The 20,590-nt window shown below is 41.1% G+C and overlaps 1 protein-coding gene across 3 annotated transcripts in view; it reads right to left on the bottom strand.

The window, feature by feature from the left end:
• The window catches only part of HTR4 (5-hydroxytryptamine receptor 4), a 161,247-nt gene that overhangs the window by 33,941 nt on the left and 106,716 nt on the right, over positions 1-20,590 (bottom strand). For all 3 annotated transcript variants that reach the window (XM_017875841.1, XM_017875840.1, XM_017875839.1), the window contains one exon: positions 519-672. In XM_017875841.1, coding sequence (XP_017731330.1) covers positions 519-672 — 154 coding nt within the window. The remainder of the gene's footprint in view (positions 1-518; positions 673-20,590) is intronic.

Genomic DNA, 20,590 nt, shown 5'->3' with positions numbered 1-20,590 from the left:
GAACAAGGGAAAGTGGAAATTTATGGTGAGTGGAAATATGGTGAGTGGGGGTCAGTGGATGGAAAATTACCAATAGGAAACATCAGGAGTAAGAGAGAATTCTGGCTAAACAAACCTAGCAGGACTCTTGCTGAAGACAGGCCAAGGTGATCATAAATCAGCTGGGAGATGGTGGAGGATGAGGAACCCAATCAAATATCGAGGGTGAGGGATTCTGGCTAAACCAACTTAGCAAGATTCTTGTGAAAATTGGGCTATGTAAAAACACACATAGAAGTCCAAAAGTCGAGACCTAGATGGGACAAGGATTCAGAAAAGTCTGACTAAAGTTGGGTTAAGGAGAGGATTTTTGTCAGTATGCATTCAAAAGTGTGAGCTTTTTTAAAAAAAAAAATTAAATTATCACCCAGACCACTATCAGATTCTTAGAATACTCAATCTAATATTATTTATTCATTTAGGAATCCCATGCAAAGTTGATCAGACAGTAAACCAGTGGAGTCTGTGTGGATACTCACCAAATCAATTATGCCAATGTTATTCCAGCCTTGCATTATAGGGAGAAAAGAAATAAACGTGGGGATGACCCAGCAGCCTCCCAGCATTAATGCAATGCGCAGAGGGGTCATCTTGTTCCTGTAGACCAAAGGCTGGCAGCAGATGGCGTAATACCTGGAGAGAGAATAGAGGGCAGAGCATAGGAACGGGCAAGGAGGAATGGGAGGGAGAGAGGAGAATATATGAGAGAGAAGAGTGGAGGAAGAGGGGATGGAGCAAGGGATAGAGAAGAGCAAACATTGAGGAGAAGAGTTGAAGGGAAAGTAGAGAATAAAATAAGGAAAGAAGAAAAGAAAGAATAAAGGGTAAAAAGAGGAGAGCAAGTGGCAGACAAAGAGAAAAAGAAGGAAGAGAAAAGGGAGAAAAGAACAGAGGAAAGGAAAAGTGATTATATGATACAATACTATATACTGACCTGTGAGTTTCTGTTAATAATAATATCAATATATGCTTTGGATCACATCTGAGAATCATTGCCTACAGTTGGCCCCACAGTCATCTCCATCTCCCAATATCTGGAGGAGCTCCACACACATCAGAAGGTCTTTTCTATCTCTGACACTGTTCAACACTATCCTGATGCCTGTGCATTGAGGAGCTTCTGCCCAGCCCTCTGGGACTCAGTGTCCAGGCAACTGTAATCTATTTGATTAGAACTTGAGGTGACCCAGGCATCCTCTACATCTGGGCTCTAACCGCTGTATCTCAGATTTGTCCCCTTACCCTTGATCACTTGCCTACATGGAAGTGGAGCTCTAAGTCAGTGTTTTGTTGTTTTTTTTTTAAATTGTGGTTCAAGGATTCCCTTCCATCCCCCCATCACTGCCACGCTGAATCAAACTCACCTGAGGAAGTCTTTTTAAAATGCAGATCCCAAGGATCTCCTGAATCAGAGCCTGTTGGTGAACAACCTGGAGCTTGCATGTTGACAAGTGTGAGTTATTACTGCTCTTTGCTAAGGATACTAAGTTTCCCCTTCCAAATGTGTACACTTCTTGGCCTCCTTATGGCTGGGTAGGACCAAGTGACTGGTCCTGACCAATGAATCATGAACAGAATTGACATGCATCACATTTGGGACAAATATTTAACTGTTTCTGGGATACTAAGAATGTAAAATTTTGAATATTTCCTGCTCCATCATTTCCTATCTACTGGATGAGACCACCCCACTTTCATTTATTAGGGTCTGACCTCTCTCATGGGACTCACTGCTCACTCTCTTTTGATTCCATGTTCTGCCTATGATACTAGCTTTCTTCCTGCCTCCAGACAGAGGTACAACCTGCCCATTCTACCGTCTGGCCTCTAACTTCTAGACCATTCCTGCATGTTATTCTGGCCTTGGAGATCACCTCTTCCATGCCCAGGCATGGCATGGAATTTCACAACAGGCAGACTGCTACAGTAGATCTATCATTTATTTCTCTTTGGGAGAGTACAAAATATAAATGCAAAAAGAGCCTGGAGGCTAAGTCTATTCTTTAAGGTTTTATACCTTTTAATGATGAACCACCCCCATACACCCCTCATTTCATGCAGTTCACTTTGTTAATTTTTCCCACCTCTTCTCTTCTTTTCTTAATTCAAAGCATAACTAACATAACAATGGCTATATTCTTTGAAGAGGTGGTAGTAGGATGGGTTGAGAGAGAGGGTGGAATGAGGAGAGCCCAGTGTCGGAGCATGAGGAGCAGGTGTCTCAAGAGCAGGAGCAGAGAAATATCCCCTTTCCTACAAGGCACTGAGGAGCAGCTGACTGCATTGTGCCAAGAGCTCCCTGTAGCTGGCAAGTTTGGTGGGGTGTCCAGATGTGGGCCAGAGTGCAAGAAACAACAGATCAAAGAATGGGAGAGTGGCTTGCTCAGAAAAACCATTGTCTCCACTATAATTCTGACATGGCCACAAAATCAAACTAAAGACAACTCAATCATTGAAAGAATCATTATTAGCTGGATTCCCTCCATACTGTTGGCTTACAAGAAAGCCAAATTATAATCCAGTAGCAAATTTTTCTGAATGGTGATATTCATAATCATCAGAGGTTTATTATCAACATACAATTAATGATGGATTTGAAGTGGATGAAATATACTCTTTTTTTTTTTCAAATTTTGTTTCCTTCTTGATTTCCTGTTAGGGGGCAAGTTTCTTTCCATTTAACATCCTTCCTCCTTTCTCTTGTTATTAGCACTTCAAATCCTTCGGGAGTTATCTCTTTGCTGTTGCTATAGTATTGCTGGGAAAACAAATGATGGGGCTCTGACTTTTCTAGCCTAAGAGTGACACGATCAGACTTTCTCCTGGGACTTAATGTCCTGCAGAGGGATGCAAGGTGGGTAAGTTAGTAGAGGGCCCTTTATCCCAGCAGTAGCCCCCTGGCAGGGCTGGGATTCATTCCTCTTCCAAAAGATATGTTGAAGTACGAACTCCTAGTAACCTTGGAATGTGACCTTATTTAGACAAAGGGTTTTATAAGAGCCAATCAAATTAAAATGAGGTCTTCAGGGTGATCCTGAATCCAATGTGACTGATGTCCTTATGAAAATAAAAATTTTGACACAGAAACTGATATGCACAGTAGGAAGGTGGCCATGAGAAGATGGAAGATTAAAGTGATGCGTCCATAAGCCAAAGAACACGTAAAGTTGCCAGCAACCAGCAGAAGCCAGATGAGGCAAGAAAGGATCCTTCCCCTACATGTTCCAGAGGGATAATGGCCCTATTGATACCTTTATTTCAGAATTCTAGCCTTTAGAACAGTGAGACAATAAGTGTGTATTGTTCTAAGCCATCCAGTTTGTGGTCCCTGTTATGACAGCTTTAGCAAACTAATACAGTTGGCTAACAACAATCTGTTGCTTGCAAGCAAAGGATCCTGCCTCACACAGAGCAGTAAAACTGGCTTGAATGCCAGATATATCTTTCATAGTATATTTTTTTCTAAGTAAAAATATCTTTTGTTTCATTCAATATACTTTCAGAACATAGCTCAAGTTTTGGCATCCTTTCTTCTATTATCCCAAAAAGGCAATAGAAGGATAAACGAAGAATGAATTCTGCCCTATTGTTGTTGTGTAATCAATATAATTTTTGAGGTTTAGAGCTAGGTGCTGAGATGTTGCCAAGAGCAGATTTCAGAAATTTTGGTTGGATCTCCAGTGTCACAAAAATCCAAAAGTTCAAAAACACAAGGCCAAACTAAGTATCCTGCAGAGCACTATTCACCACAAGCAAGGTATGGAACCAACCTAAGCATTTATCAGTGGATAAATTAATACAGAAAATGTGGTATATACACATGATGGAGTATTATTCTGCCATAAAACAAATAAAATCCTGTCATTTCCAGCAGCATGGATGGAACTGGAGGACACTACGTTAAGTGAATAAGCCAGGCACAGAAGGACAAATATTGCATGTTGTCACTCACGTGAGGGAGTGAAGAAAATTGATCTCATGGAGGTAAAGCGTAGAATGATGGTTACCACAGGCTGGGAGGGGTAGTATGTAGGGGAAGTATGAAGACGGGTCAGTGAATGCATACAAAAATACAATTAGATAGTGGGAATAAGATCTAGTATTTGGGCGGCATAATTGGGTGACTGTAGTTAACAATTGTTTATTGTATCTTTCAAAATAGCTAGAGGAGTAGATTTGGAATGCTCTCAACACAAAGAAATGATAAATGTTTGAGGTGATGGATACCCCAGCTACCCTGATTGGATCACTACACATTGTATGCTTGTATCAAAATATCACATGTACCCCATAAGTATGTAAACTATCATGTAACCATAAAATTTAAAATCTTTTACATAAATAAATAATATCATCCAGGATAAAAAGTACATTTGAGAAAACAGCGTGTCTTATCTGAGAAAATTATTTGATTTCCATAAATGGATGTGGATGTTTAGAGGGTTATGATGGGAAAATAATAGAATTTACAGAAGAGGGCTTTAGAATGTATGGTTATATTGGTGCTCATAAAATTTTTACAAAAGCCTTTCTTTCTAAATCTAGCTTGGCCAGGGCTACTGCCAGTTTCCCTTGACATAATGAACATCTCATGAACGATAATATTGTCCTACATTCTGCTGTCCAAATGTTCTATGCTTTACTTTGCTTTACCCTAGATTTCTAGGAGCTGCTGCTACATAGAATTAAATAGTGGTAACAGGCTTCCTTTTAAAATTCAGCTTAAAGGAGGATACTGTGAATGTAGTACACATTTTACCAATCCCTTACACATTTTTTAACTTGAGACAGAATCTTGTTCTGTTGCCCAGGCTGTTGTGCTTATGTGATCTTGGCTCACTGCAACCTCCGCCTCCCGGGCTCAATTGATTCTCCTGCCTAGCTTCCTGAATAGCTGGGACTATAGGTGTGCACCACCACACCCAGTTAATTTTTGTATTTTTAGCAGGGACAGGGTTTCACCATGTTGGCTAGGCTTGTCTCGAATTCCTGGCCTCAAGTGATCCACCTGCCTTGGCCTCCCAAAGTGCTGTGATTACAGACGTGAGCCACCACACCTGGTCCCCTTACATATTTTACATATATAGTCAGTTCCCTGGAAAACGCATGCCAGAAATAAAGTGCCTGGACAGCCAGTCCATCCCGTAGGGGGCTATGGTGGAATACATAGAAACACGCCTAAACACAGATGTAGAAAGTTGCTCTTGTAGGATCTGGAGTGGTTAGGCAAGGGTAGGAAGAATCCTTTATCTCCTTTTTAAAAATGATCAATAAGTAAAGGGGGAAAGGGGGGAAAAGTATTTTATTTTACTTAAATTTAAATTAGGTTAGGTAAATTGTTAGTGACAGGTGAGCATATGAATAAGAAAAATACTGAATTATGTCTAGGTGTATGTTTTACTTGCTTTTTGACCTCTGCATCTTCTTCAATCTGGTCCTCTGTCTTACAGTAAATATAATTTGATTTTTGAGTGGGATTGAGTATAGAATATAAGGTTCTTATTTTGAGCTCAAATTCCAGCATCTACTTAACTTTATGTGCTCAATATTCACACCAAGGCCTGGCACCCTTGAGGCAGCAGCCCTAAATAAGTCACCTCATATCCTTCCAATGTCTTTCTGATCTTTGCTTTCAAGCAAAAAATCTAGAAAAGTAAACATCCTCTGAAGGCCAGACTCAAGAATGCAAATTAAGTAGGTGAAAACAAACACCACTGAATAAAGGGATTAATAAAAATTGAGTTCTAGTGTTAACTAATGGTGCTTCCTTAAAATTTTGATATTTGTCTGTAGATAAGACTAGACAGAAACCTGATAACTTGACTTTCATATATTGTGGCTGATTTTCAATTCCTGTATTTGGATTATAATGTCCCTGTTAATAACAGAAAGAAAACTGACCTGTCATGAACTACTCCTGCAACACATAAACACCACCACTAGACAGAATTAGCTAATTAAATTTGCAAGTTCTTTGGAGGGAGGTAAGGCAAAATGCACTGGCTGATTTGATAATGATAGCTACTATTTATTTACTGACCAAGGGCTCTGCCCATTTGATCTCATTTAATCCTCACAACTATTACATTGGTGCAAAAGTAATGGTGGTTTTTGCATTCAAGAATAATGGCAAAAACTGTGATTATTTTGCACCAACCTAACACTTTTGAGACAGGAACTATAAATATATCCATTTCACAGATGAGGAAAGGGAAGCACAGGAGTGTTCGAAATTTGCCCCGTCTCACAGGTGGTAAGAACTGAGCTGGCATCTAGCCCAGGCAGCCTGACTCAAGAGCCAGGACATAAACCTCCTATCATTTCACTCAACTGCCTCTTCCATTGAAAAGGCACTTTGGAAACAATCAAAACATGAAAATACTGAATCTCAGAACTTGAAGGATGCTGAGAATCATGAAATCCTCAAGTCTTCTGATATGGTTTGGCTGTGTACCCCCCCAAATCTCATCTTGGATTGTGGCTCCCACAATTCCCATGTGTTGTGGGAGGGACCCAGTGGGAGGTGGGAGGTGGCTGAATCATGGGGGTGAATCTTTCCTGTGTTGTTCTCATGATGGTGAATGGGTCTCACAAGATCTAATGGTTTTATAAAGGGAGTTTCCCTGCACAATCTCTCTTCTCTAGTCTGCTGCCATGTGAGACATGGCTTTCACCTACCATGAATGTGAGGCTTCCCCATCCACATTGAACTGTGAGTCTATTGAACCTCTATCTTCTGTAAATTGCCCAGTCTTGGGTATGTCTTTATCAGCAGCATGAAAATGGACTAATATGGTAAATTGGTACCAGGAGTGGGGTGATGATGAAAAGATACCCGAAAATGTGAAAGTGATTTTGGAACTGAGTAACAGGCAGAGGTTGGAACAGTTTGGAGGGCTCAAAAGAAGACAGGAAGATGTGAGAAAGTTTGGAACTTTCTTAAGACGTCTTGAATGGCTTTGACTGAAATGCTGATAATGATATAGAGAGCAAAATCCAGGCTGAGGTGGTCTCAGATACAGACAAGAAACTTGTTGGGAACTGGAGCAAAGGTGGCTCTTGTTATGATTTAGCAAAGAGACTGGTGGCATTTTACCGTTGCCTTAGAGATTTATGGAACTTTGAACTTGAGAGAGATGATTTCCGGTATCTGGTGGAAGAAATTTCTAAGCAGCAAAGCATTCAAGAGGTGAATTGGGTGCTGTTAAAAGAATTTAGTTTTATAAGGAAAGCAGAGCATAACATTTTGGAAAATTTGCAACCTGACAATGCAATAGAAAAGAAAATCCCATTTTCTGAAGAGAAATTCAAGCTGGCTGCAGAAATTTGCATAAGTAACAAGAAGCTTAATGCTAATCCCCAAGACAATGAGGAAAATTCTCCAGGTCATGTTAAAGGTCTGCACAGCAGCTCTTCCTATCACAGGTCTGGAAGTCTAAGAGAAAAAAAAATGGTTTTGTGAGCCAGGCCCAGGGTCTCTGTGCTGTGTGCAGCCTAGGGACTTGGTGCCATGTGTCCCAGCCACTCCAGGCATGGCTGAAAGGGGCCAACATAGAGCTCAGGCCATGGCATCAGAGGGTGCTTCCATGGGTTGTTAAGCCTGCGAATGCACAGAAGTCAAGAATTAAGGTTTGGAAACCTCCACCTAGATTACAGAGGATGTATGGAAATAACTGGATGCCCAGGCAGACGTTTGCTGCAAAGGCAGGGCCTTCATAGAGAACCTCTGTTAGAGCACTGCAGATGGGAAAAGTCAGGTTGGAGCCCCTGTGCAGAGTCCCTACTGGGGCTCCACCTAGTAGTACTGTGAGAAGAGGGCCACCATCCCCAGACCCCAAAACTGTAGACCTACCAACAGCTTGCACCATGCACCTTGAAAAGCCACAGACACTCAATGCCAGCCTGTGAAAGCAGATGGGAGGGAGGTCTGTACCTTGCAAAGCCACAGGAGTGGAGTTGCCCAAGACCATGGAAACCTACCTCTTGCATCAGCATGACCTGGATGTGAGACATGGATTCAAAAGAGATCATTTTGGAGCTTTAAGATTTTACTGCCCTGCTGGATTTCAGACTTGCATGGGGCCTGTAGCCCCTTTGTTTTGGTCAATTTCTTCCATTTGGAATGACTGTATTTACCTAATGCCTGTACCCTCATTGCATCAAGAAAGTAATTAACTTGCTTTTGATTTTACAGGCTCATAGACAGAAGGGACTTGCCTTGTCTCAGAGGAGACATTGGACTGTGGACTTCTGATTTAATACTGAAATGAGTTAAGACTTTTGAGGAACTGTTGGGAAGGCATTATTGGTTTTAAAATGTGAGGACGTGAGATTTGGGAGAAGCCAGGAGTGGAAGGATATGGTTTGGCTGTGTCCCCACTCAAACCTCATCTTGTATTGTGGCTTCCACCATTCCCATGTGTTCTGGGAGGAACCCAGTTGGAGGTGGTTTAATCACTGGGTGGGTGTTCCCCATGCTGTTCTCATGATGGTGAGTGGGTCTCAAAATATCTGATGGTTTTATAAAGGGGAGTTTCTCTGTACAAGCTCTCTTCTATTGTCTGCCACCATGTGAGGTGTGCCTTTCCCCTTCTTCCATGATTGTGAGGCCTCCCAGTCATGTGGAATTGTGAGTACATTAAACCTCTTTCTTTTGCAAATTGCCCAGTCTTCGGTCTGTCTTTACCAGCAGTGTGAAAATGGGCTAATACATCCCCTCTAAAATGAAGTGTGTCCCCAAACCTGCTTAATTTTTCTAGGGATTTGGAATTCACCAGTTCCTACTGCAGTACATTCTAAACTTAAGGGCATGCTAAAGTTAAGAAAGTTTCCTCTAAAATCAATTTTGGTAGCTTCCAGTTTTCCCTCTGGCTTAATTTAAATTTCTATCTAATTCTTTTCTGCATAGTGCTTCTAGAGACATCGAAAGAGAGCTTTTACATCCCTCTGAAGTCTTATTTTCTGCAGGTAAAACATTCCCTGTTGCTCTCAACCAGGGGTGACTTTGCTCATCAGGAGACATTTGACAATGTCTGGAGACTTTGTTGTTGTTGTCGCCACAATTGGGAAGGAAATGCTACTGGCATCCAGTGGGTAGAGGTCAGGAATTCTGCTCAACATCCTACAGTGCACCAATAACAATACCGGTCTATGTCAGTAGTGCTGAGATTGAGGACCCCTGGTTTAGATAAGGGGATTTTCACCAACAGCAGGAGTGGAGCTCCTTGTCTTCTACATGTGCTATAGCATGTCTCTATCTCTTAAGAGTGGGGTGCCACAAGGACAGCACTATGTTCTGGTGCATCCTGTATGGACCAAAAACCACTGCATTGCCTTCCACTTTGCTCACCATAAGTTAATATAGCCTAGGGGATACCCAGAAGCACAGGACACCTGTGCCTCTCAAAAAGAAAATGATCTAGGACAGGAGGTGGGAAAACTGTCCCCCAACTGATGTATAAGCTCCATGAAGGCAGCAATGTTTGCCTTGTTCTGCTTTGTGTCCATGATCGCTAGTACAATGCCAGATATATTGTAGATACTGACAAACTGAATTTTTAAAAAATAACAAACTCTCAATCACTGCCAAGTACAATAAATTCCATAAAAATATGTTACCAAATTTTGGAGATGTGAACAGGCATATCTAGTAGAGGGATGGGGAAAGACTTTCTTCAACAGTGGTTTTTCAAGTCAAATGTTAGAGACTGGGTCAGGATGGTGGATGAGAAAGTGTAATCTAAGTGCTGCAGACGGCATGGCAAAGGCTTGAAGAGAGCAATTATATATATGAAATACATACCTATTAATGTATATTCCTTTATCCATATATCCCTATAAACATAACAGTAAGGTTCATGAAATTGTAGGGTGTTCACAAGGAAGTAGACAAAAATAAGCCTAAAATGACTGACTGGGGCACGTCTCAGAGCAGTGGTTCTCAAATTGTATCATCTGTCAGAATCACTTAGAGGATTTGTTGAAACACAGATTGCTGGTAGGTCTGGAGTGGGGCCAAATAATTTGCATTTTTGATATGTTCCCAGGTGATGCTGTTGCTAGTGGACTGGAGACCACACTTCAAGAACCATTGTCTTAGAGGTTTTGAATATTAGGGTAGGAGGAGTTACCAAAAGATTTTTAAGCTGGAAAACGTCCATCACAATCAACATTGCTGCGTGCTGTACTAAAGAAGCTGAATTAAAACAAAGTCAAGAGAAGGAGTTGTTGATTCATATGCTAGGTGGACAGTGTTGAACAGGAAAAGTAATTATCTTATCTCAGGAATACATGAATCAGCAAGGTATGTTCTCCAGCCTTCCATTGGGTATCTCCCATTCTTCCTTAACCAGAAAACTTTTACAAAGTAGTTAAATGAATGTTCAAATGATGAGTGAAGTTCCAGATGGCCAGGATTAACTAAAATGAAGCAAGGATATTTACAAAGTAATTTCTTATGCAAAACATTTCAAAAGTATTGCTCATAAAACTCCATTAAAATCTGCTTTTGTAGACCAGCCACCAGCTTCTCCCACTGGAGCCATGTGCAAATGTGTGATCAAATTGCTTTTAAATGTCTCTGGGGACACAATTTACTTTGACAACTCTTAGTAGACAGCCATGTATTTTAAGCACCATGCTAATCCCTTCCGTGCTCCTTCTGCAATTAAGGAAAATTCTACCTCCTCACTTCCTGCCCTCCCAACCACAGAAAAGGCACAAGAAGCAGTGATAATAACTTGGAATTCTAGACTGTCAGAATTGGAGGGGATAGTAGCAGGCAACTTTATGTCTTCACAATTGGGTACCAACTTTCCCTGCCTTAACTGCTTACTAGCTCTGTGGTCTTAGAATCAGTTACTAACCTCAAGAAGATCCAGTTTCCTCATCTTCAAAGTAGGAATAATTATGTCTACCTCCAAATATGCTTCTACTTCACTGTCAGAATTGATGAAATAGTATGTTTAAAACATAGGAAGTTCTTGGCACATAAATATCCGTTTAATACATATTATTATAAACAGACTCAAATATATTTTGGAATTGTGAGCTCTATATTATTTAACAAATAATAAAAAGTCACTTGGTTCAATATCTTTCCCTAACAGTTGATTCCAAGAAATATAAAGGTGAATGAATTGGTCTTTAAAGGCGAATGAAAGCATTAAGACCATATTTGCTATGTGTAATGGAGTTGGTTACATGTAAGATCTAGTAATCATACATTGTTGCTTAAGCTGCTGAGTTTTGATATAAATATTACATGCCAATAGATAACAACAGGGTAAACAGGTCATGTATAGCTTGGGGCAGCTGTTCACTGGTTGAATAGCAGTCCTCCTAGCAAAAGGTGGTTCAAAACATTTTTGTAGCAGAGCTCTGGATGAAGAAACGTGTGTTTCTGTTCTTAGTAACTCTTTTTGGCTATATTTTAGTTCCCCTTGTTCCCCCTTTGAGGAAGTGGAGAAGACAGAAGAGCAGTAGTAGCTTTAAGAAAAACTAAAGGCATCTTCCCTGTGGTTCCCAGGCTTGGCAAGCTTCCAGGCACCTGGAGGATCAGTGAGGAAGACCCAGCAGAGATATTCACCAGGAGCTGGAGACAGGAAGAGGGGCTGAGGAAATAGCCAAGAGCAGAGGCAGGACTGTGGGTTCCAGGAAGGAAAAACTGTAGGGGTAGGGGGACAGAGAGAGACTCTTTTCTGTCAGAGATCAGAGATCTGGAGGACATCAGTTTGGGCCCTTGCAGGAATTATAATCCCATGAGCAATCTTCAGATTTAATGTTTATTATGCTCCTATCTTAAATATTCTTCTGTGGGTGGGCACGGTGGCTCATGCCTGTAATCCCAGCACTTTGAGAGGCCAAGATGGGTGGATCACTTGATGCCAGGAGTTTGAGACCAGCCTGGCCAACATGGTGAAATCCTGTCTCTACTTAAAATACAAAATTAGCCAGGTATGGTGGCGAGCACCTGTAATCCCAGCTACTTGGGAGGCTGAGGCAGGAGAATTGCTTAAACCCAGTAGACGGAGGTTGCAGTAAGATGAGATCCTGCCACTGCACTCCAGCCTGGGTGACAGAGTGAGACTTCTTCTAAAAAAAAATTATTCTGTACCTTCACGATAATAAAATTTGTAAGAAAGGGAGTGTCAGTCATCTAGAAAGGCATTTTATAACCGACTACAGGAAAAAGAATAACCTGCCAAAAATGTCATCTAAAAACATCTTGGCAGAGCTTACTGGACACACATAGAAGTTACCAAAGTGTTACTTTATAGCATATATATTAATTAATCAACCTGCCAGCAGATACTGACTGATTGTTCCACTGACTCATAGAGACTCAGATCAGGAGTCACAATCCCTGTAACGTCCTCGCTGGCCCTCAAAATCAGTGAATGGTTCTCCATCTCTGCTCTGGTTTTTTACAGTACCTTGTATGTATCTGTAACACAGTATTTTCCTAACTATATTGTAATTGTCCACATTCTTTTCACCTGCTACAAGTACTACTATTCCTGCTACATACACCATTCATTTATTGATGGCACACTATATGGCAGGAAGTGTATTCTATGTTATATCTAATTTCTAAAGGAACTCTACAAGGCAGCACCCATCCTCATTTCAAATATGAGAAAACTGGGGCTTGGAGAGTTGAATCCACTTACCCAAGATCATACAACTAGGTTATGGTAGAACTTAGTCTTAAACCCACATCTGCTGAAGTCTATGCCTTGGTGACACTGGTAAGTGGGACAAGGCTAGACAAAAGTGACTCTATCTAGAAAGAGGAGAAGACCATGCAGTGCCCTAGAAGCTTTATGGGCTGAGGATACACAAGAAAAAGACATATTTAATGATGAACTTACAGATAAGGTAATATACAGGAAGAATAACTCAGGAGCTATTACAGTAATCCAGAAATGAGATGGGAAGAAGTAATAAAGAAGAAGAAGATATATTTCAAAGATATTTACAGGAAGTGGCCAAGACAGCAGACTAGAAGCAGCTAGTGTGCACAGCTCTCATGGAGAGGAATGAAAGAAGCAAGTAAATGCAGCACCCTCAACTGGTCCATCCACATCCACATATTGGGACTACTCAAGGAAGCAACTTGACCCACAGAGAATGAAGATAAGCAAGGCAGGACGTTGGCCCTCCTGGGAGTGACATGGATCCAGGGGAACCTCCCCTGCCCAGGAAAGTAGTGAATGAATGTGTGACCCCTGGAACCCATGATTCTGCCACAGATCTTTACAACCCTTGGGTCAGGAGATTCCCCTGTGAACCCACTGGACAAGAGCCTTCAGTTTGACACATAGAGCTACATGGAGTCTTGTCAGAGCAGCCGCGCAGGCACGTGCAGATACCTGGGAACCCTAGATACCTGGGCTTCCTGTGCTTCCTGGCAAAAGTAGCTGCAACTCTGGCAAAGCAGAAGGTAGATCCCTGTACATACCCTTAGAAGGGGCATTAATCTAGGGGGCTGAGCAGCAACAGTCTGCAGGCCCCACTTCCACATTACCTCACAGGATAAGCCCCACTGGCTTGGAATTCCAGTCAGCCACTAGTAGCAGCATTGCACCTCCATGAGACAGAGCTCCCAGTGGGAGGGGTGGGCTGCCATCTTTGCTGTTGGGTGACTTAGCCATTCTAGCCTTTGGATTTTGGAGAGTCCAAGTTGACCAGGGGAAGAAGCTGTTCCCTAGCACAGCATAGCTGTTCTATGAAAACGTGGTCAGACTGCTTTTTTAAGTGGGTCTTGATCCCGCTCCTCTTCACTGGGCAGGACCTTCTAACTGGGGCCTCCAGCCACCCCTGCTGGGGCTCTCTGGCCAACAGAAGCTCCCTGGGATGGAGCTCTCAGAGGAAGGGTTGCGATGCCATCTTTGCTGTTTGGGTGACTTAGCTGTTCTACCCTTTGGGCTTTGGAGAGTCTGAGGTGACTGAGGCCTAAAGCAAATCCCCAGCATAGCACAGCTACTCTACAAAACTGTAATTAGACTGCTTTTTAAAGTGAATTTCCAACCCCATTCCTCCTCACTAGGCAAAACCTTCCAACTGGGGTCCCTGGCCACCTCTTAGCAGGTGCATTTGGGCTGGTAACAAGTATGTACCTTCCTGGGATGGAGCTCCCAGAGTGAGGGGAAGGCTGTCATCTTTGCTGTTTTGCACTTTTCACTCTTGATGCCTCCAGGTAGTGGGAAATTCAAGGTGACCAGCAACTGGAGCAGGCCCCCAGCATACTGCAGCAGCCCTATGTTAAAGTAGCCAGACTTAAGTGGGTGCCTGTTCCCATATCTCCTCACCAGGTAATTCCTCCAGGCCTGGACCTCCAGCCATCCCCTGCCAGAGATATTGAGCCAGTAGCAACTTAAGACCTCCCTGGACAGAGACTCCAGGGGCAACTGAAAGCCTCTCTGCCATTGCCTCTGCAGTGGAGCTGCCCTTACTACTCTTGGACTAATGAAGGAGCAAAGACCCTAAGTGCCTTCTCTACACCTTCAACAAGCTGCACTGGACCCAAGGAGAGGAGGCCAGACCATTTCTCATGGGTCCCACCTACTCCTTCTGCTTGCACCAGATAGGTAATCCCTGACTTGGGCCCCAGCACATACCCTCCAGCCTGGGCTGATTGCACTGAGCAACTCCTGACCTCAATCTCTCTGGGGTGGAGCCTCCAAAAGACAAGCAAAAGACCCTTGACCACAACCACTACTAAGGTCCCTTCCTCTGCTGCCTCCAAGTGCAGGAAGGAACATGAATACTGAGATTGCCCCAGAGGTACAGTGGGCAGCCCAGGAGTTCCAAGCCATGATCTTCAGCCAGCATGCAAGGGGGAGAAGAACCACACCTTCAGAGCATTTAGAGAGAACACAGCTGCAACTGTGAGGAAACAGCAGAGCCACACAACTGAACAAGAGTCTACCAATAGATCATATGTCTAAGTGACATCCACAGGACCACACCTCAATGCTTTAACACCAAAAAATACCTCATTTACATACCCACCTCTGAAACCAAAGACAAGAAGTGAGCTTCAAACAAGGACTGTACACAATGCATTGGCCCTGTGAAAACATGCAGGAAAGGAGTCTATTGACTGTACTCAATCTACACTGCAGTTAAAGGAATACCCACATACAGAGATGAAAATCAACCAATGCAAAAACTCTGGTAACTCAAATGACCAGAGCATTGTTATGTTTCCAAATGACTGCACAAGTTCTCCAGTGAGAGTTCTTAACCAGGCTGAGCTGGCTGAAATGACAGAAATATAATTCAGAATATGAATAGGAATGAAGATTATCAAGATTCAGCAGAATGGCAAAATCCAATCCAAGGAAACTAAGACATACAATAAAATGATACAGAAGTTGAAGGATGAAATAACCAGTAAAAAAAAAAAAGAACATAATGGATCTGACAGAGCTGACTAACACAATACAAGAATTTCACAATGCAATCAAAAATATTAACAGCAGAATAAATCAAGCCGAGGAAACTTTCTCAGAACTTGAAGACTGACTCTCTAAAATAAGACAGTTAGACAAAAATAAAAACAAAATAATTAAAAGGAATAAGGAAAACCTCTGAGAAGTATATGATTATGAAATGAAGCCAAATCTATAAATCACTGGCATCCCTGAAAGGGATACGGAGAAAGCAAACAACTTGGAAAGCATATTTCAGAATATGATTTATGGAAACTCCCCCAAACTTGCTAGAGGCCAACAGTCAAATTCAGGAAATACAGAGAATTCTTGCAAGATTGTACACAAGAAGATCATCCCCAAAACGCGTAATCATCAGATATTCTAAGATAAAAATGAAAGAAAGAATGTTAAACACAGCTAGAGAGAGAGAGGAGGTCACCTACAAAGGGAACACCATCAGGCTGAAAGCAAACCTCTCACCTGAAACCCTACAGCCAGAAAGAATCGTAGTCCTATAATCAACATTCTTAAAGAAATATCTTCAACCAAGAATTTCATTTCCAGCCAAACTAAGCTTCGTAAGTGAAGGGGAAGTAAAATTCTTTTCAGATAAGCAAATATTGAAGGAGTTTGTTACCACCAGACCTGCTTTACAAGAGATCTTGAAAGGAGCACTAAATACAGAAAGGAAAGACTGCTACCAGGTAATACATAAACACACTTAAATACACAGACCAATGATATATAAAGCAATCACACAAACAAACCAGCATAATAACCAGCTAACAATACAATGACAGAATCAAATCCACACATATCAACATTAGCCATGAATGTAAATGGATTAAATGCCTCACTTAAAAGTCACAGAGAGGCAAGCTGGATTAAAAAAAAAAAGCATGACCTGGCCAGGTGCAGTGGCTCATGCCTGTAATCCCAGCACTTTGGGAGGCCAAGGCAGGCGGATCACAAGGTCAGGAGATCAAGACCATCCTGGCTAACACGGTGAAACCTGTCTCTACCGAAAATACAAAAAATTACCCAGGTGTGGTGGTGGGTGCCTGTAGTCCCAGCTACTCAGGAGCCTGAGGCAGGAGAATGGCGTGAACCTGGGAGGCAGAACTGGCAGTGAGCCGAGATCCCACCACTGCACTCTAGCCTGAGGGATAGAGCGGGACTCCGTTAAAAAAAAAAAAAAAAAAAGCATGACCCAGTGGTAAAAGACTCATCTCACACTTAGTGACACCCGTAGACTTAAAATAAAGGAAAGGAGAAAAACCTATCAAGCAAATGGAAAACAGAAAAAAGCAGAGATTGCAATCCTAATTTCAGGCAAAACAGACTTCAAACTAACAAAGATTGAAAAGGACAAAAAAGGGCATTACATAATTGCAAAGGGTTCAATTCAACAAGACCTAGCTATCCTAAATACATATACACCCAACACAGGAACACCCATATTCATAAAGCAAGTTCTTAGAGACCTACAAAGAGACAAAAATGCCCACACAGTAACAGTGGAAGACTTCAACACTCCACTGACAGCATTAGACAGATCATGGAGGCAGAAAGTTAACAAAGATATTCAGAACCTGAACTCAACATTGACCAAATGGACCTGATAGACTTCTACAGAACTCTCTACCCCAAAACAACAGAATATACATTCTTCTCATCACCACATGGCACACACACTTAAATCAATCACATAATTGGACATAAAACAATCCTCAACAAATGCAAAAGAACAGAAATCATACCAAATACACTTTCAGACCACAGTGCAATAAAAATAGAAGTCAAGGCTAAGAAAATCACTCAAAGCCATGCAATAACATGGAAATTAAACAATATGCTCCTGAACGACTTGTTGGTAAGTAATAAGATTAAGGCAGAAATCAAGAAGTTCTTTGAAACTAATGAGAAGAAAGATATAACATAGCAGGGTCTATGGGACACAGCAAAGGCAGTGTTGAGAGGAAATTCACAGCACTAAATGCCCACATCAAAAAGTTATAAAGATGTCAAATGAACAACCTAACATCACAACTGAAAGAATTAGAGAAGCAAGAACAAATCAACCCCAAACGTAGCAGAAGACAAGAAATAACCAAAATCAGAACTAAATTGAAGGAAATAAAGACCCAAAAAAAACATTCAAAAGATCAATGAACCCAGAAGTTAGGTTTTTGAAAACATAAAGAAGATGGATAGGATACTAGCTAAAGTAATAAAGAAGAAAAGAGAGAAAATCCAAATAAACACAATTAGAACTGACAAAGAGGATGCTACCACTGATCCCACAGAAGTAAAACTAGTCAGAAACTACTACAAACACCTCTATGCACACAAATGAGAAAACCTAGAAGAGATGGATAAATTCCTGGACACATACACCCTCCCAAGACTGAACCAGGAAGAAATTCATTCCCTGAACAGACTAATAATTAGCTCTGAAATTAAATCAGTAATAGATAGCCTACCAATCAACAAAAGCCCACACCTGATGGATTGACAGCCTAATTCCACCAGATGTAGAAAGAATACCTGGTACCATTCCTACTGAAACTGTCCCAAAAAATTGAGGAGGAGAGACTGCTCCCCAACTCATCTTGATACCAACACCTGGCAGAGAAGCAACAAGTCAGGCCAGTATCTTTACATGAGTATCAATGCAAAAATCCCTAACAAATTACTTGCGAACTGAATCCACCAGCACATCACATAGCTAATCCACCACGATCAAGTAGGCTTCATCCTCAGGATGCAAGGTTGGTTCAACATACACAAACTAATAAATGTGATGCATCACATAAACAGAAGTAAAGACAAAAACCACATGATAATCTCAATAAAAGCAGAAAAAGGCTTTCAATAAAATTCAATAGCTCTTTATGTTAAAAGCTCTCAGAAAACTATGTATTGAGGGAACATACCTCAAAATAATAACAGCCATCTATGACAAACTCACAGCCAACATCATAATGAAATGGCAAAAGCGGGAAGCATTCCCCTTTAAAACTGGCACAAGACAAGAATGCCCTCTCTCTTCCACTAATATTGGAAGTCCTAGCCAGGGCCATCAGGCAAGAGAAAGAAATAAGGAGCATCCAAAGAGGAAGAGAGGAAGTCCAACTACCCTGTTTTGCAGATAACATGATTCTATATATAGAAAACCCCATAGTATTGCCCCCAAAGCTCCTTCAGCTGATAAACAACTTCAGCAAAGTTTTGGGATACAAAATCAACATACAAAAATCACTAGCATTCCTATATACCTACCACAGCCAAACTAAGAGCCAAATCAGGAAGGCAATCCCATTCACAACTGCCACAAAAAGAATAAAATACCAGGAATACACCTAACCAGGGAGGTGAAAGATCTCTACAATGAGAATTACAAAACACTGATCAAAGAAATCAGAGATGACACAAAGAAGTGGAAAAACATGGCATGTTCATAGCTGGGAAGAATGAGTATTGTTAAAATGGCTGTACTGTCCAAAGCAATTTATAGATTCAATGCTATTTCTATCAAACTACCAAAAACATACTTCACGAAGTAGAAAAAAACTACTTTAAAATTAAAATGGAACCAAAAAAGAACCCACATAGTGCAGGCAATCCTAAGCAAAAAGTACAAAGCTGGAGGCATCACCTCACCTGACTTCAAGCTATACTACAGGGCTACAGTAACCAAAACAGCATGGTACTGGTATGAAAACAGAAACATAGACCAGTGGAGCAGAATAGAGGGTCGGAAATAAGTCCACATACCTACAACTATCTAATCTTTAACCAAGCTGACAAAAACAGGCAATTGGGAAAAGGATTTCCTGTTCAATAAATGGTGCTGGGTAACCGGCTAGCCATATGCAGAAGACTGAAGCTGGACCCCTTTCTTACACCATATACAAAAGCCAGCTCAAGATGGATTAAAGACTTAAATGTAAAACCCAAAACTATAAAATCCCTGAAACAGAAACTGGGTAATACCATCCCAGACATAGGAACAGGCAAAGATTTCATCACCAAAAGCAATCACAACAAAAGCAAAAATTGACAAATGGGATCTAAACTTAAGAGTTTCTACACATCAAAAGAAACTATCAACAGAGCAAACAGTCACTAAAGAATGGGAGAAAATATCTTCAAACTATGCATCTGACAAAGGTCTAATATCCAGCATTTATAAGGAACTTAAATAAATTTACAATAAAAAAAGACAATCCCATTAAAAAATGGTCAAAGGACATGAACAGACACTTTTCAAAAGAGGACATATATGCAGCCAACAAGCATATAAAAAAAGAGCTCAATATCACTGATTGTTAAAGAAATGCAAATCAAAACCACAATGGGATACCATCTCACACCAGTCACAATGGCTATTACTAAAAAGTCAAAAAATAACACATGCTGGTGAAGTTGTGGAAAAAAGGGAACACGTATACACCGTTGGAGGGAGTATAAATTAGTTCAACCATTGTGGAAGCAGTATGGCGATTCCTCAAAGAGCTAAAAGCAGAACTATTATTTGACCCAGCAATCCCATTACTGGGTATATACTCAGAGGAATATAAATCATTCCACCATAAAGACACATGCACCCAAATGTTTATTGCAGCACCCTTCACAATGGCAAAGACATAGAATCAACCTAAATGCCCAACAATGATACTTTAGATAACAAAAATGTGGTATATGTACACCATGGAATACTATGCAGCCATGTAAAATGGCAAAATCATGTCTTTTGCAGGAACATGGATGGAGCTAGAGGCCATTATCCTTCATAAACTAATGCAGAAGGAGAAAACCAAATACTGCATGTTCTCACAAATGGGAACTAAATGTCGAGAACTCAAGAAAACAAAAAAGAGAACAAAAGACATTGGGTCTACTTGAGGGTGGAGGGTGGGAGGAGGGAGAGGAGCAGAAAATCATATTAGGTACTGGGCTTATTAATATCTAGGTGATGAAATAATGTATACAACAAACCCCTGTGACACAAGTTCAACTATGTAACAAACCTTCAAATATACACCCAAACCTAAAATAAAATTTTAGGTTTTAGTGTGTGTGTGTGTGTGTATATATATATATATATA

Source organism: Rhinopithecus bieti, unplaced genomic scaffold (assembly GCF_001698545.2).
Source record: "Rhinopithecus bieti isolate Rb0 unplaced genomic scaffold, ASM169854v2 scaffold_7673, whole genome shotgun sequence".
Lineage (NCBI taxonomy): Eukaryota > Metazoa > Chordata > Mammalia > Primates > Cercopithecidae > Rhinopithecus > Rhinopithecus bieti.
The sequence above is the reverse complement of the archived record's forward strand: the minus strand, read 5'-3'. Positions and strand labels throughout refer to the sequence as shown.